The sequence below is a fragment of the Pleurodeles waltl genome, chromosome 6 (genome assembly GCF_031143425.1).
Source record: "Pleurodeles waltl isolate 20211129_DDA chromosome 6, aPleWal1.hap1.20221129, whole genome shotgun sequence".
In the NCBI taxonomy this organism is placed as follows: Eukaryota; Metazoa; Chordata; class Amphibia; order Caudata; family Salamandridae; genus Pleurodeles; species Pleurodeles waltl.
The window spans coordinates 1,700,370,087-1,700,385,311 of NC_090445.1; the positions used below are offsets into that span (position 1 = coordinate 1,700,370,087).

The window sequence follows — 15,225 nt, forward strand, 5'->3', positions numbered from 1 at the left end:
CAAGGGCTTAGATTTCTCCCAAGCATTAAGAGTGACTGCTTGGGGTACTTTTCAAACCAACAATTGCTCCTAGGAGGAAGTCTATTGCTCAAGGACTACATAAGGCCCTTTCAAACTACTAGTATGTATGGGGGGGGGGGGTGGCACGTTCCCATGCTTTCTAGGTTGAAGACTGGGGGCCACGAGTTTAGCTATAATCCACAGGTGACTATTTAGGTTTAGAGTGCATTAACCAGGGGCCATTATCTAACAGGCCCTTCTCGCATCTTCGACTTTTACCCTTTAAGAGCTGTTCCAATATCAATGTATCGTCAGCTTAGCTGTACACGTGTAACGTCTACAGAATTCACCGGCCTTGGCATGAGGAACGATGAGCAACACACAAGTTTATTAAAGAGTCTGTTGCTTTAAAGTAGAGGTGCTTGCATGCCAACTACTGGAAGACGCAGCTTCTAGCTGAAGTCATAGGTATCAGGCAATCTGTACCCAAGGGCAGCTGCCTAGTGCTCTTAATTACAAAAGAAATCTGCTCTGCCAGTACAGGTGCAAATGCCCGAGGGCGCCTCAGTGGGGCTGTGGGCAATGTCCTGAAAAACAGGAAGTAAAAAGTTCAGTTTTTTCCCCTAACACCTAGAATGGACCCCCCCATTATTTTGGGGTGTTGGGGCAGGGGACACATGGCTTTCTGTAAGTCCCTGCCCCTTTTACATCTGCCATGTGGCTCGTTAACTCCACGCTATCCCTCTCCATTCTGATACAACCCTACTTCAGGGGCACGGTTTGCACGCTGCAAACCCACTGTGGCACAGTCAGTACCTTCTATCGCTGCCCCTAAACCAACTGAGCAAAGGCACTCCAGTCTGCAACGGACGCACAGGAACCTTGTGCCGCCGTGAACAGTATTCAAGAAGGCGCACACGCGCCCAGGCCTCAACACCACTGCACACCTATGGTCCCAGACCACCCCTGGCACCTTGTCACAAACTAGTCAGCCATCTATGTGGCTCAAAGCCATCACCTATGTGCTGCACCGGCTTCCCTTTTAGTAACTCACTCAACCAGAAATAAGGTAAATAAAACCTAGTTAATTTATTTGATTACCGGTTAACTAGGTGCAGCGCTTGGACATTACAAACCAACATAACTTGCATACAATATTGCAACTAATTTACACTACGACCTTAAAAGTAAACTGTTCACTTGCAACTGCCTGGACACAGATTAGACAGTGTGCTACAATTCAAAAATTATTCTTGCGGATTAATGCGCACTCCCAACAAGTCAGTTTAGGCCTGCAAGTCAAAGGCTTGGCAAGCTATTGTAGTTCAGGAAAAGAAACCATGATGCAGCATTTTTTTCATTCTTTATTATGTACAGAACAGATGCTGTTGACTTAACCCAGCTTGGTAGCCAGCTCCTTCGCCTTTGCTTTCTCAAGTTTTGCAATGCGAGCCACGGATTTGGGTCCCAGGATACCACCACCCCAGTGACGACGAATCTGCAACAGAAAAAGGCACAAATCGTTCCTTGAACTCAGCGAGACACAAAATTCATAAAGCAGACAGATTTGGTGCACATGATTAGATTACACCCAACTGGCGGAAGCCAACTCTTAAAAGTTCATAGTATATGGTACCCGGGACCTCTACCGTAGAGGGTCACACTACACAGCACTGCGTGTACCACCCTGGTAATGACAAAGAAAAGGTGTCTCCCCACCGGTGAAGGAGAGTTCGCCACTGACTCACTTTTCCATTTAGAATCATAGCAAAGCCCAAACCGCCCTTTTAATATACACAAGCCACCCCTGCATCGTGCCTAAGGCAGGGTGTCCGATATATAAAGGTGGCATGAGTTTTACGTTTTGGCAGTAAAGGCACAGCTAAGTTCCACTGGCAAGTCTAGGGTTACACGCCAACACCCACAGCTGTGCTAACGCTCAACAGTTGATGCGAGATCACAAACAACTTATTTTAAGCCCAACTATGTGTGTGAATACGGAATACATCAGTGCTGCGCGTAGACATAATGGAACCTTTCAGAATAAACAGAAGCCACACTACGCATTCATAAGGAAGTAATGTTGTCTGGGCATACAAGGAGCACCAAGAACTCATTGGACTGGATAAAAGGACCACAATGCTGTACCAAGGACTCCATTAAAGCCAGCACTAGTTGGACTACACGCAATGCATTATAAGCTAGTATTGAGCTGAACCGGATGTGCCCACCTGTGAAGGAGACTCCTGCCGGAAGCGAGAGACCCCACAAGTGTCTGCTGGCTGACTACCTGATCGCTACCCAAGGACACAGGCTGAAGTAGAGTGCCTTGCGAGTGAGTAGAGCGTAAGATAATTAGCCCTCTCCCATATGACGGTCATAGGTCCAGGACTCCACGCTTTGCCAGGATACAGCTGGGTCAGCCAGCAGACTAGTTACTGCTGTACTGGGCGACCAAACTTAAACTCAAGAGGAATTAAAGGGACCTTTACCCTCTGGCCAAGATCGCCTCAAACACACTGAGCAGCCCCATGAAGACAAGTTAAAATTCAATGTCTAGTTAAAGAAGGAAAACGAGGGGTCTTTAGAGCCCACTTGACCCTCACAAATAACCGGAGAAGGGAGGTGAATGGGTGGTCTTACCTCGTCGTATCTGTCATTGTAGTTGGTCCTGACGGCCTCCACCAGCTTGGCTAGCGAACCCTTATCCTCCCTGTTGAAAGAACCATTATCAGTTACAGCTGAAGCTTCAAGTTTTGATTCGTTCATTTTTGGAAACCATCTATTTGGCTCAGGGTTAAAAAGCTCATAAGGCCACATGATTTATTCAGGTGAAGAAATTCGACACATCATTGCCATAGAAGGTTTCCAGCAAAAATGCTAATAGACCCACGCTTTAAGTTCTTAAGCACATATGGGACCAAACAGTTTGTCAGCCACACAAGTTTATAGTTAATAGCAAAACCTCCCAAATGGCAGTAAATTTCTCACGAGTGTTCCCAAGCCAACTGACGACAGACTAATAAAAATTAAACAGTCATCTCCTGCAATTTAGACTGAAGAGTTTGCGTTTAGATAGTCCCAACAGTATGCCAGGGCAGCACAACAAACATTTTCATAAAGCTACTTACTTTAAATTGCCTTTGTCATCTCCATCTAAAGCCTTTAACCAACCCTGCCACCCGCACATGCACCCAGGTGGGAAGTAGAAATCTGAAGTTGAAACTTACGGATTAACTTGTGTGAAGGCAACTGACGTGCAGGTCTTCCTATGGACCAATCGGCCCAGCCTGGCCTTGCCCTTGATGATACAGTATGGAACACCCATTTTACGGCAGAGAGCAGGCAAGAAAACTACCAGCTGAAAGAGAAGGGAAAGTCGTATGCAAAGCGTTTGGGGACAGACCACACAAGCAGTAGCTTCTTGTTTGATTGCTCAGGGTTAAAAAGCTCATGTTTCAACTCTTCATTGGGAGTCAGGTGAAGAAATTCTTACATCATTGCAATCAATGGGCAATAAATCTAGAACTGCATTGAAATTCGTATGTGAACCTGGTGACGCTGGAAAGGTTGTACGTACCTCAATGGGGTCCACATCATGGGCAATGACCACCAACTGGGCCTTCTTGTTTTCAACCAGGGTGGTTACGGTGTTCACGCCTGCAAGGAGATGCTCGTTAGTGCCACTATTTGTAGATCTTTATATTGATGCTTTCAACATACTGGAACTTCAAGCCAGAACTAATTTATAGATCACAAGACCGCTTTCTCAACAGACTACTGCTAAGCAACGGTAGTAAATCAGATGGACAAGCAGTCAGCTATTGCTCAGGGTTAAAAAGCTCGTATTTCTTATCTACACGTAATTTCAGGTGAAGAAATTCAAACATCATTGCAATAGCATGCCACTGCCCATTGGTACAGTATCAGCCACTTCTGGGGCCGAGTCAACGGTTGCAAAAGCCTAAGCGCCAGTATGGCCATTATCAGAAACACCCCCAGCCGTAGGAGCATCAAACACGCTTCATACAAGACTGCTCCGCATCCACTTACCAGCACGGAGCACTGGTGGCCTCTTGGTGGGAGCATCCCCCTTGCCTGCAGCTTTCTGTTCCGCTCGAGCCAAGAGCCTCTGCCTCTTCTCCTGCTTAGTCTCTGGTCTGTATTTGTGGGCCAGCTTGAAGAGCTGAGTGGCTGGAAAACATGTTAACATGGTTAATTCATGGCTTTAATCATACGAAACAGTTGTGACGGCTACTTTCCAAAAACATGGCGGTAAGCTCACTGGGAGCCTACCCCTCACCCCAGAGAGGGTATGTGCATCAGCGATCTTGGTGGATGGGTGTAATCACAATTTATCAGATAGCAAATATTGTTAGCATCATTTGCACATACGTTTGCAGGTTACTGCGCTGTGAGTTTCTTTCATGTCTGGAAGGCGGGGTGGAGGGTGGAACTGGCATAAGCATAACCGGTCTGCGGTATGTGGTGTATTATAAAATGAAGAGCTTGGCTACATACCCGTCTGTCGGTCCAGGGCTTGCGTGAACTGGTTGATCGCAGGTGGTACTTTAAGCCTCTTGTAAAGGATAGACCTCTGGCGCTGCAGCCGGATGTAGCGGGGCCATTTCACAAAGCGAGTCAGGTCACGCTTGGGCTGAATATCCTGTCCTGCAACGCAGAAACAAGTCTTGAAAACAGTTCCCTTAAGAGGCATATACGGGGATGTAGGTTCTCGATTCCATGCACATCAGCGATCTTGGTGGAAGACGTGTCAGCACCGGGATTCAGATAGCAAATATTAATTTACATCATTTGCACAGAGGTTTGACGTGTGTTCAAGGCCATGTGGCGAGCAGGACATTACTCACCTATGCCATAGTTTTTGGGTCTCTTTTCAAAGAGGGGGTTGACGACTTTCTTGGCCTCGAGCTTTTTCACCACAGAAGGGGCCGGGGCCACCTTCTTCCCTTTCGCCTTCTTCCCCTTCGGCTAAAAAAAATTCAACAAAAAAAAACAATGAATGCCCGCGAAATTCTATCCTTTTAAGAAATTTCTGCACGTGTCATTCAAAAATGCTGACAAGCAAGAACAAATGATGTTCGGCACCGACATACTAATAACCTTGAGAGATCGTCCTAAAATAGGAGGCGGAAAAAAAACATCACTTTTCACCTAAACACCCCTCTACGAGCACATGCGCAGAATGACTACATCAGCCATCTTGGCAGAAGTCTAGCAATCGTGGTTAATTAAAACAAATGCTAAACAAGTCATCATGTGCACGTGTTACTTAACGTGGGGTAACTTGTGCTCAAATTCGGAAATAAACACCAACGAGTTCCGAAGCAGCAAATTATCTCCAGAGACGAAAGCAGATTTTAAAAACTGTAGAGTGTAATTAAAGAGAAGCTAGCATGTATCAGAGGCTCCAATAACAGGACTTCGTAGGAGAAATGCCCCCAACGTGTTATCTTCCCCAGCCCGATAAACCCGTAAGCCAACCAGATAAAGCGTGGCCTTCGCTGGTCCTCCAGACGCGGGGCACGGAGACCGCCACAAACAACTAAAGAGTGCCTGAGAGTCAGTCTGGTCAAGACATTCCAACACTACTTAAAAGCCCAGGGGCTGCCACAATACCGAGTGACTCTAGAAGACCGTAGAAATAGAGATTACGTAAACGATTCCAAAATTAATTTAAAACTATTAAACAGCGGTCCTATACCTTGCCTAATATGCATATAGGACGCCATTCTTCGACCCAAAGCGTCAACCAGCTAAAAAGAATGGTGGTGCTACACCAGACTAGGGGCTGCAGACGCCCGAAGAGCCCACCCCGTGCACCCCTGAGCCACCGTACCCGCCTCCGCAGCTCCTTCGCCCCGCCACTGCCGCGTCCCCGGGACACCCCCGGTTTAGCTCGCTCTGCGTGAATAGCCTCGACTCTCGCTCGCTACCGGCCTCCTGTGCCCCATCCGTCCGCGCGGGGCCCATCCCGGGGACTCGGGACAGCGGATGGCGAAGGATGGACCTGGCACAGGCTACTTTTCTCGTACCACTCACCATGGCTGACGGTGATAGAGAAAGGAAGTAAACTGGATTGTGGGTAATATTTGTATCCTGCGCGAAATACCGCGAGAGGTCAGGGGGCGGAGGTACGTCTGCGCGAGTTTAAAGGTCGCGTACGTCCTTAAAGGGACAGGACGCGCTTCATGTGTGATTGAGGCAATAGCAGCTATAACGTGTCTCAGTGTAGCAGGATTATTTTTATTATTATGTTTTAAATTAAAATATAAAGTCTAAGGAATTGATAAGGAGCCCTGACAGCAATATAACACCAAACAACAACAAAGAGGCTCGTGGAGTAGGTTGATGTGTACCACGCACCCATTTAGGCATCTAACGCCCGATGGGCTGAAAGTGCTTCTGCCAGCCCCCGGCCTCGCCGTGTGCTTTTATACAGGTTATAGCACTAAAGGAAAAATACAAGCAAGTTAAAATAAATTAAATGGTGGGAAATATACTCTTTTTACATTTAGTTGATTAATGCCACCTCTGCGCCTGTAAATACAGAGATCCCAACACATACTATTCAGAGAGAGCTCTCCAGAATTTTAAAGCCAAAAGTGGCTTTATTATGTCAGTAGTTGGCCACATTTTTAATTATGGGTGTGTGTCCCAGTGCCCAGTCGGGACACCCACAATGTAGGGGTCATGTGGTCCAATAAAGCAACGTTAGAGTTGAGTGAAAATGTCAGTTAAAACATAACATTTTCAAGCTAACAAAAACACTCAAATTTATCAGTTCTGGTGTACTGGGATAACTAGAACCTGTGCCTTCACCATGCCCAGTGTTGTCATCAATAATGTCATTTCAGATGTCATTGAACACGTCATCAGTGATACAATCTATGTGGTTATAAGTGGGGGTGCAAGTTCTAGTTAGTTCAGTGAATTCTTTCACATGGCACAAGCCACAGCCCAAGCCATTGGAAATGTATCTATCCTAGACAAAGACATAATTTAGGGGTCACCAAGTGTCGCAGTTGCGACAACTGGTTCTGGCTTGCTCTTTATGATACCTAGCCTCAGAGATCAAAATCAGTGCCAGGAAAACAGAGGCTGCTTGTCCTAATGGCATCAGTTGTGACTTCACTCTCCTGGTTTTCTATCATTTTTTTGCTACACTAATAATGAATAACACTATGTTATTCACTATTAGTGTAACAAAAAATGGAGTACAATTAGCTGTACTAGGACCTTTCCCGGCAGCTTAGGTAAGTAAAAATGTTTTTAAATGTATGTTGTGTGAGTGCTTGTGGGTGAGAGTGTGTTTGTGTGAGAGAGGGGTTGTGTGTGTGTAAGCATATCTGTGAGAGTGAAAGAGAGTGAGAGTCAATGACAGGTAGTGTATGACAATTTGTGAGTTTGGGTGTCAGTGAGTATGAATGAGTGGGACTGAGTAAGAGTGACTGAAAGTGAATGAGTGAGAATTAATGGGCGAGGGAGTGCTAGAGAGTGTGAGAATCCACATGAGTTGTATTTTGGGAAAGTGACAATGGGTGAGTGAGTGAGAAAAATGATTCAGAATGTGTGAGTGAATGAGTTAGAGAAAGTGAATTTGAGTGGCTGAATTAGTAAGAATGTGTGAGTCAGAGTGAGTGATAAGTGAAAGTGTGTGAGAGTTAGGGAGTAAGAGTGCAAGAAAATGAGTGACAGTGAGTGTAGGTTGGTGAAGATGAATAACTGAGTATGAGTGAGAATTAGGGAGTAGATGTAAGTGACCATGAGTGAGCATGTGGTAATATGCTTGTTGGACCTGGCCCTTTTGTACAGGGTTATCCCAAACCTTTTGCCTTCCTCCTTCTATTTTTCTTTTTGTTGGCTTTACGGCTCTGAGCACTTTACCACTGCTGATCAGTGCTCAAATGCATGTCCTCTCCCTTCTAAACTTGGTATGATTAGCTTACACCTGACTGGCATATTTAATTTACCTGTAAATCCCTTGTACAGTGGTATCCCTATACTCAGAACCTGTAAATTAAGTGCTACTAGTAGGCCTGCAGCACAGGTTGCGCTACCCACAGAAGTAGCCTTTCAAACCTGTCTCAGGCCTGCCACTGCAGGGTTAGCGTGCACAGTTTACTGCCACATGGACTTGGCATCTAACTTTACTTGCCAGGCCTTTAACCCCCCCCCCCTTTTACTACATATAAGTCACCCCTAAGGTAGGCCCTAGTTAGCCCTATGGGCAGGGTGCTGCGTATGTAAAAAGTAGGACATATGTCTTTATGTGCTACATGTCCTAGTAGTGACAAACTGACTATTTAGTCTCTCGCTACTGTGAGCGCTGCTCCTCTCATAGTATTGCATTGGAAATGCTCTAACATATGTCTAAGTGGTATTTTCTGATCTATGAGGGGGTGGCGTAGACATGTTTGGTATGGTTGGAATGGTAGTGAGAAATGCTGCTTAGTGGTGTAGGTCGATTTGTTATTACCATTGTAGAAATGCCACTTTTAGAAAGTGGACATGTCTCTGTGGTTATGACTCTGGTGTTTTGCAGCTTGACTCTAATCCACATCTGGGCAGATTGACAGCTTGGCTTTGTGCATATTTCTCAGACCGCCTGTACACAGGGAGCGTGGAGGTATCACAAAAGTGCGTATCTAATGGTCTTCCTGGGCTGGGAAAAGTAGAGGCGGGGCACACTAGCATCTGCAAAGGCTGTGCCCTGGCCTTACACAAAGGGCTTGTTTGCCCTCTACTGATGTCTGGAGCCAGTGCTGGAGGAGAAAAGGGCGATTCCGGGAACCGGTTAGTCCTGGCTGGAACCCCTTCCCCCCTTTTGTGGAGGATGCACAAAATGAGTATAAGTACAGGGGGGGTGTCCCCCACATTTTTAGGCACTGCTTGGGACTTGTAGCCAGATGCTGTTGGCACAAGGTTCTGCACCTGGGGGTTGTGTGCTGCCAAGGAGCTGCCATCTGGACTGCTGGACGTGTGGCACTGGTCTGTGCCTGTTCCGTTGGGACACTGTCTGAGTGATTTGTGTGCTGGCCTACTGCTCATATTGCTGCCCCTGGTGCTCCCCCAGTACTCTCCTGTTTTTTTTGTGGCTGTGCCCCTATTGTTGCGGGGAGCCCAGGCCCGTGTATGGGTATATCAGTGCATGGTGGAGCGCGCCCGCTCTTTCACCTGAGGGCACAGTGCCGTGCGAGCACCCTCACCCTCACCAGTCCAGAGCTCCTGTCGGGAAGAGGCGCTGGAGCCCTCCTTCCCTGGACTGTAAGGGTGATCGGGCCCGAGCAAGCAGATGCAGGCTCCTTACTAGCGGCGCCTTGTATGCGCGAGCCCTGCACACCATCTTCTGGCTATGCTCCGGGCAGTCCTGGCTTGGGTGGCCCCGTGTGCTATAGGAGAGGCCTCCCTCGGACTCCGGGCTCAGGTTCCAGCAGCAGTTTCGCCCTGTGTTGTGGCAGCTGCCTAGACCTGGGGAGGCGTGTGAGAAGGAGGGCAGACGGCTCCACCCAACACTGAGGTATTACCCCCTCGTCTTCCCCCAGGGAGGCCGCCAGCAGACCCGAGCCGGGAGGCTTTGCAGAGCACCGAATCTCCCCGGTAGGACAACCTGCAGAGCAACCCTTGCCTGTGCTCCAGAGGCTTGGGGGCCCTAGGAGGTCTCCCTGCAGATTTCTGTTCTGCGTGCACCCCCCCCCCCTACAAGCGGCATACCTTGGGGGGCATCTTTTTTTTTCTTGTGTAAGAATTTGCCGACAGGACGGGGAGGAGCCCTCATCGGAGGTCCACTCCTGTCAGCTCGGCTGGAGCTTTACTGTAATGACTGTGGTAGGCACACAAATATCCCCACAGCCACAGTCGCCCTGAAGTGACCGTAACCCTTATAGCAGACATGCAGGTGACCCTGTAGCCTATGGCTCATGTACATTATCGCGCAGTATATAGTGAAGGTGCAGGAGCACCGGATTCATGAAGAGAATCTGTACCTCTGATAGATAATACTGATGGCGTGTAAGGATCATAGTAAGGATCTGTGTACACCACGGATGATTGGTAACCAATGCGTTTTCTAACCCTACGTGCATTCCCTGCATTTCATGACCTGAGATTACGGTATATGTCACTCCTGCCTTGTTGGGGGATGTACAGGGTTCCAGGATCTGTCTGATATGTATGGGGAGTGTAATGTGTCTGATGTGCATTTTTGGTGCCTGACGTGCCAGATGGGAATGTTTCATTTTCTGTGCATTCATGATGCTGTCTTGGCTTTTCTCATAATATGTTTATTTTGACACGTGCCTTTTTGGTGATAATGACAACCTGACCACTGCTTGTGTGGCAAAACACCAGTAACCTATATGTTTATCGGACTACTGCTTCCTTTCGTAGGATACTAGTAATCTGTGTGTTCTGACAACTGCTGGTGTAGCTGAGTATTACTGATACATGTTGTGTTTGGTCTAATGATGTTTTAAGCAATACAGTTTATTTTTATATAACTGGTTGTGGCGTTCCTTTGTGGTGTATTTATTGTGTCACATGTTGTGCAAACGTGTTACACATTGCCTCTGGGATAAGCCTGACTGCTCGTACCAAGCTACCAAGGGGATGAGCAGGGCTTATCTTACCCTGACTAGAGTGGTGGTCCCTGCATGGCTGAGGTGCCCTCCCCAGCCAACCAGGAACCCCACTTCTAACAACGCTTGTGAGTTTGCTTTTTGCCATGGCATACTGAAGGTAATTCTTGTCTTATGGAGGTATCTATGGCAAAATACTGGTAGTTGCATTCCTGAGGCATTTCTTAGTATGACAGGCATCTGTAATCAAGTAGTGGCATACTGGAGGCAATTGTTGGTATAACAGTATAATACTGGCATTGGCATGCTAGAGACAATTAGTTCTGATAGTAATTCTTGACATATTGATAACATATTGATAACATACTGGCATTCAAGAGGTAATTGTTGGCATATAGAACACCTGTGGAAAATTGCTGTTGCTGGCATACTTGAGGATATTGTTGACATGAGGGCATCTGTGTCAAAATGCTGGCACTATTACATTGGAGGTAATTATTGTCACAAGTGAGGGCAACCAGGACACATGAATGACAAAATGCTGGCCCTGACTTTCTGAGGTTACTGTTGACATAAGTGTCACTCAGGGTGTATGGATGGCATTAATATCAAAAACTCTGGCTCTGGTATATTGGTTGCAATTTTTGGCCTAAGAGGACATCCATGACCAATTGCTGGCCCTGGCACATTGGAGGTATTTACCTATATATGGAGCCTATGGCTTTCTAGCAGGCCTATGTGAAAGTTGTGCTCTAAAATGCACTATTTTACCCAATGTTTTCAAAAATTTCTCAGGGGCAGCCCCCCCAACCCTCTTAGGAAAAGTCTGGCTCACTTGCTTCACTCAGTCACCCCAACGAAAGGCTAATATTATGCCTCACAACTTTCAAAGATCATGTGAACACCCTAATATATGTGGTATCTAAAATAGATGTGTATGTGTTGTGTTGTTATATAATCATGCAGTAATTATGAAACTTCAGTGATGTCACCAGGGTTAAGGTCATGTGACATGGTCTCCTTGGAAAATTCAAGGTCATATTGTGTCACTCACTACCTGATATTTCATAAGCTCAAAGGGAGCTTATCACCCCAATGTAGGGTGACAGAGCGCTTTATAGCACACACATTTTATACAAAGACAATGGATCATACAACTCTGTAAATCAATAGACGATGACGACTAAAAGATGTAGGAGTCAGAGTCCCCAATACTAATAGATATCCTGGGTTGGGGTCCCGCCATGTACTTTAGGGGGGGGCATCAGGTTTTGTTCCCCCCCTGCATCACTGAATCCACTGTGCATGAAGGGGGATTGAGTTAAAGTTTCTTCAGTTAACTATAGCTGGTGAATTTTGGTGGTTTCTGAGTCTAAGTGCCAGATGTATCTTGCATTTTTGTGATGGGCCATTTGCGATTGTAAAAAATGCATTTTGATCTGTATGAATACCAATTTGCGATTTGGTAACTTGTTACTGAATCGCAAATTGGGACTGCGACTACATACCGATGAAGTATTAGGAAGGGGTGTGTCAAGAGCGGCCCTTCCTAATGCCGAATAGCAGCGGTATGCAGGAATGTTTTGTGACCAACATGCGGTTGCAATACATTCACATTTTACCACCTAATTCAAGTAGGTGGTAACCCATTTGCAAACAGGAAGGGGTCCCCATGGAACCCCATGCCCTTTGTGAATGCATGTGGAGACATTTTTTAAGAGCAGGCAGTGGTCCCACGGATCACTGCCTACTCTTAAAAATGAAAAGAAAACCTTAAAGTTTACTTTTTTTAATGCATCCCGTTTCCCGATAAGGAAAACACACAGCATTTAAAAAAAAAAAAATTGCTTTATATAAAGCAATCACAGATGTGGTGGTCTGCTGACCTCAGCAGGCCACCATCCCTGTGATTTTTGCATTTCCTAATGGATTGCAAATTGCACCATACCTCATTAATATTAATAATAATGAGGTAGGTCGCTTTGCGACCCATTAGGAAATGCAAGATGAAACTCCATGCGTTTCATACATAAGAATAGTGATTACTTAATTGCGATTCGCAGGGAATCGCACTTTCATAAAATGACACATCTGGCCCTAAATGCTAACATTTTAACTAACATGTTAACCTAACCATAAGGTCATATAACCTGCTCCAAGTAATGGAAGTTTCACAGAAATGTTCCTTATTGCCTCGAGGAGAGGTGGTGGATCATGGAAGGCAGCGACCCACCGTGGCAGCATCACACATGCTACATTGCCTAGGACTGGTATCTGCAAATGGATTTGAGATAATAGGGCAATGATACTCTAGGATGAGGGGGCCATATGTACGAACACTTTTTCCCATAGACACAGAATGGGTAAAAACCTTTGCTACATCTGGCCCAGAGTTCCTAAATAAACTGCCAAATGATCTATAACTGGATAAACTCCCATAAACATGAGTCAGTGTGTTCACCCTCCGATGTTTGAAATCCCACTCCAATCTCTGCAGGGCCTACTGAGCATTTCAGTCTTCAGCGGTAAATTGAACTACATGAATCTGTGTGATAGAAACAGTTTATATTTACTGGTGTTTGATTAATGACGAGCTGTAGAAAAAGGCAAGTAATTATCTGTTGCATGGGGCGGCTAGAAGCTGAAGAGTGCGGTTCGAAGCGCTACCTACAAAGCAACGTATTAATACATATTAAATGCGGCTGGAGATTAGAGGGTTGACTTCACGTCAGGAATTGTATTGTATTGTATTGTAATCGTATTTATATAGCGCTTACTACCCCTGACGAGGCGTCGAAGAGCTTTTCGATGAGTAGCACGCTACTCTGGAACCCAACAAGAATTAGTGATGGATTAGTATCGGGAAATTATGAGTACAGTTTTAGTATTATTATGAGTTAATTTGAGCCGCGGATATGAGAGTTTGTTAGTTAGATTGACTGGAGTAATGGAGGGGTGGAGGAGGAAAGAAATCCAGAAGTGTCAATTGGGAGTATATCCTTCATTTACTCAACTCAAAGGCTTGGGATGAGTAAAGGGGGCTGGAGGAGGGAAGAGTATGTGGAAGGGTTAGGGAGAGCTTAGTAGCTGGGCGAGATAATTGCGGAAGAATTTAGTAGGGTTGTGTGGGAGGTCACAGTAGTAGAGTGAGGTTTGATGAGTTAGATGTGGAAGCGGAGGGAAGAGCTTAGGCAGAGTTATTTAGGAGATTAAAGTAGTAGAAGGGATTTGGGATGAGTCAGAATGGGGATGGAGGATAGTTTGATAGAGACATGACATATGATGATGAGTAGATAAGTGTGATAAGATGAGAGCAGGAATTCATAGATATCTAGTATAACAACCCACCCAGGAGCCATGCAATGATGCACGAAACATGCCAAGCACAGAAACATATACACACATATATGTATATATATATACACACACATACATACACACACACACACGAATACACACACATGCACATACAACACATAATTAGAACCATGGGTAAAAAATACTTAGTCAGTTTTAAAGAGTGTGTGTGTATTTTATTGTTATGACATAGTGGTGATACATATTTTCTAAAGAAACTATAAATAAATGGAAATACACACAATCTGAAAACATATTTATCAACATAGGCATATACAGTTCATAGTTGTTTGAATATGGTGGTTATGAAGGAAAGAGCCAACTCTTGAGTAGTTTTCTGAAGACAAGAAAGTTGTCTGTGGCTCTTATAGTTGGGGGTAATTAATTCATTAGTTTGGCTGCTTGGACGGAGAAGGATGTCCCACCTATAGTCTTTCTTGTATGGTGGTGTTCTAAGGCGGGGTGCCAATCTTGAGCGGAGGTTTCTTTGTTGGATGTATTTGGTAATTTTCTTTCTGATAAAAAGCGGTCCTGTTCCATGTATAGCTTTGTGGGTGATACAAAGCAGCTTGAAAGTGCATCTTCCGGCAACGGGTAACCAGTGTAGTGCTCTCAAGGCAGGGGAGATGTGGGCTTGCGGCTTTACATGTAATAGTAGCCTGGCTGCGGAATTCTGGATATGTTGTAGTTTTTTCATAACAGATAGAGATGATCCATGGTAGAGGCCATTGGCATAATCCAGTTTGGATAGTACATGCGAGATAGTAGCTTGCACCTTGTGTGGAAATCCGAGGTGGGGGAAGATGCGTCGTAAAGACTTCAAGGTGATGAAGCTTGTTCGTGCTAATTTGTCCACTTGGGCATTCATAGTTAACTTGGAATCCATGGTGATTCCTAGGTTTGTAACTTCCTTGGATAATTGAGGAGGTGGTCCGAAATCGTCAGGCCAGACGCACAGAGGGTCATAATTTTTCCAGTCACCACATATGAGTATTTCTGTTTTGGAGGTATTTAGTTTGAGATGGCTCCAAGTCATCCACTGATCAACGGCTCTGAGGCAACTGAAGATTTGTGAGTTTTCAATGTTTTTGGGGCATTCTAATTTAAAGTATTTGTGTGTCATCTGCATAGTTGTAGCATGTGAGATGGAAATCATTGATCAGTTCTGGTAAAGATATCATGTAGATGTTGAAAAGCAAAGGTGAGATGATTGACCCTTGGGGGACCCCTGCTTTTGTGAGGTAGGGTTCAGACGAGAAGGGGGCGCGAG

General features: G+C 45.6%; 1 protein-coding gene and 5 non-coding genes across 6 annotated transcripts; all 6 read right to left on the reverse strand.

The window, feature by feature from the left end:
• Nucleotides 1–1,346: 1,346 nt before the first annotated feature.
• Nucleotides 1,347–6,170, reverse strand: RPL7A (ribosomal protein L7a). The gene is made up of 8 exons (XM_069241804.1): nt 6,064–6,170; nt 4,872–4,992; nt 4,522–4,671; nt 4,054–4,194; nt 3,581–3,660; nt 3,231–3,361; nt 2,644–2,713; nt 1,347–1,498 (listed from the first exon to the last, which is right to left on the reverse strand). Exons 1-8 carry the CDS (start codon nt 6,064–6,066, stop codon nt 1,394–1,396), a joined length of 801 nt encoding a protein of 266 aa, XP_069097905.1. The 5' UTR covers nt 6,067–6,170; the 3' UTR covers nt 1,347–1,393.
• LOC138302269 (small nucleolar RNA SNORD36) lies at nt 2,787–2,858 on the reverse strand. The gene has a single exon (XR_011205358.1). It is a non-coding gene; the product is annotated as a small nucleolar RNA SNORD36 (small nucleolar RNA).
• Nucleotides 3,432–3,506, reverse strand: LOC138302266 (small nucleolar RNA SNORD36). The gene has a single exon (XR_011205356.1). It is a non-coding gene; the product is annotated as a small nucleolar RNA SNORD36 (small nucleolar RNA).
• On the reverse strand, nt 3,824–3,898 carry LOC138302267 (small nucleolar RNA SNORD36). The gene has a single exon (XR_011205357.1). It is a non-coding gene; the product is annotated as a small nucleolar RNA SNORD36 (small nucleolar RNA).
• LOC138302274 (small nucleolar RNA SNORD24) lies at nt 4,319–4,390 on the reverse strand. Its single transcript, XR_011205363.1, has one exon. It is a non-coding gene; the product is annotated as a small nucleolar RNA SNORD24 (small nucleolar RNA).
• Nucleotides 4,745–4,820, reverse strand: LOC138302273 (small nucleolar RNA SNORD24). The gene has a single exon (XR_011205361.1). It is a non-coding gene; the product is annotated as a small nucleolar RNA SNORD24 (small nucleolar RNA).
• Nucleotides 6,171–15,225: the final 9,055 nt, after the last annotated feature.

What these genes read in the sequence shown, in the direction of transcription:
- RPL7A (XM_069241804.1), bottom strand. An exon ending in ATGATGTGGACCCCATTGAG is followed by an intron (nt 3,362 to 3,580) that starts GTACGTACAACC and finishes CTTCTCTTTCAG; the next exon opens with CTGGTAGTTTTCTTGCCTGC. An exon ending in ACAATGACAGATACGACGAG is followed by an intron (nt 1,499 to 2,643) that starts GTAAGACCACCC and finishes TTTCTGTTGCAG; the next exon opens with ATTCGTCGTCACTGGGGTGG.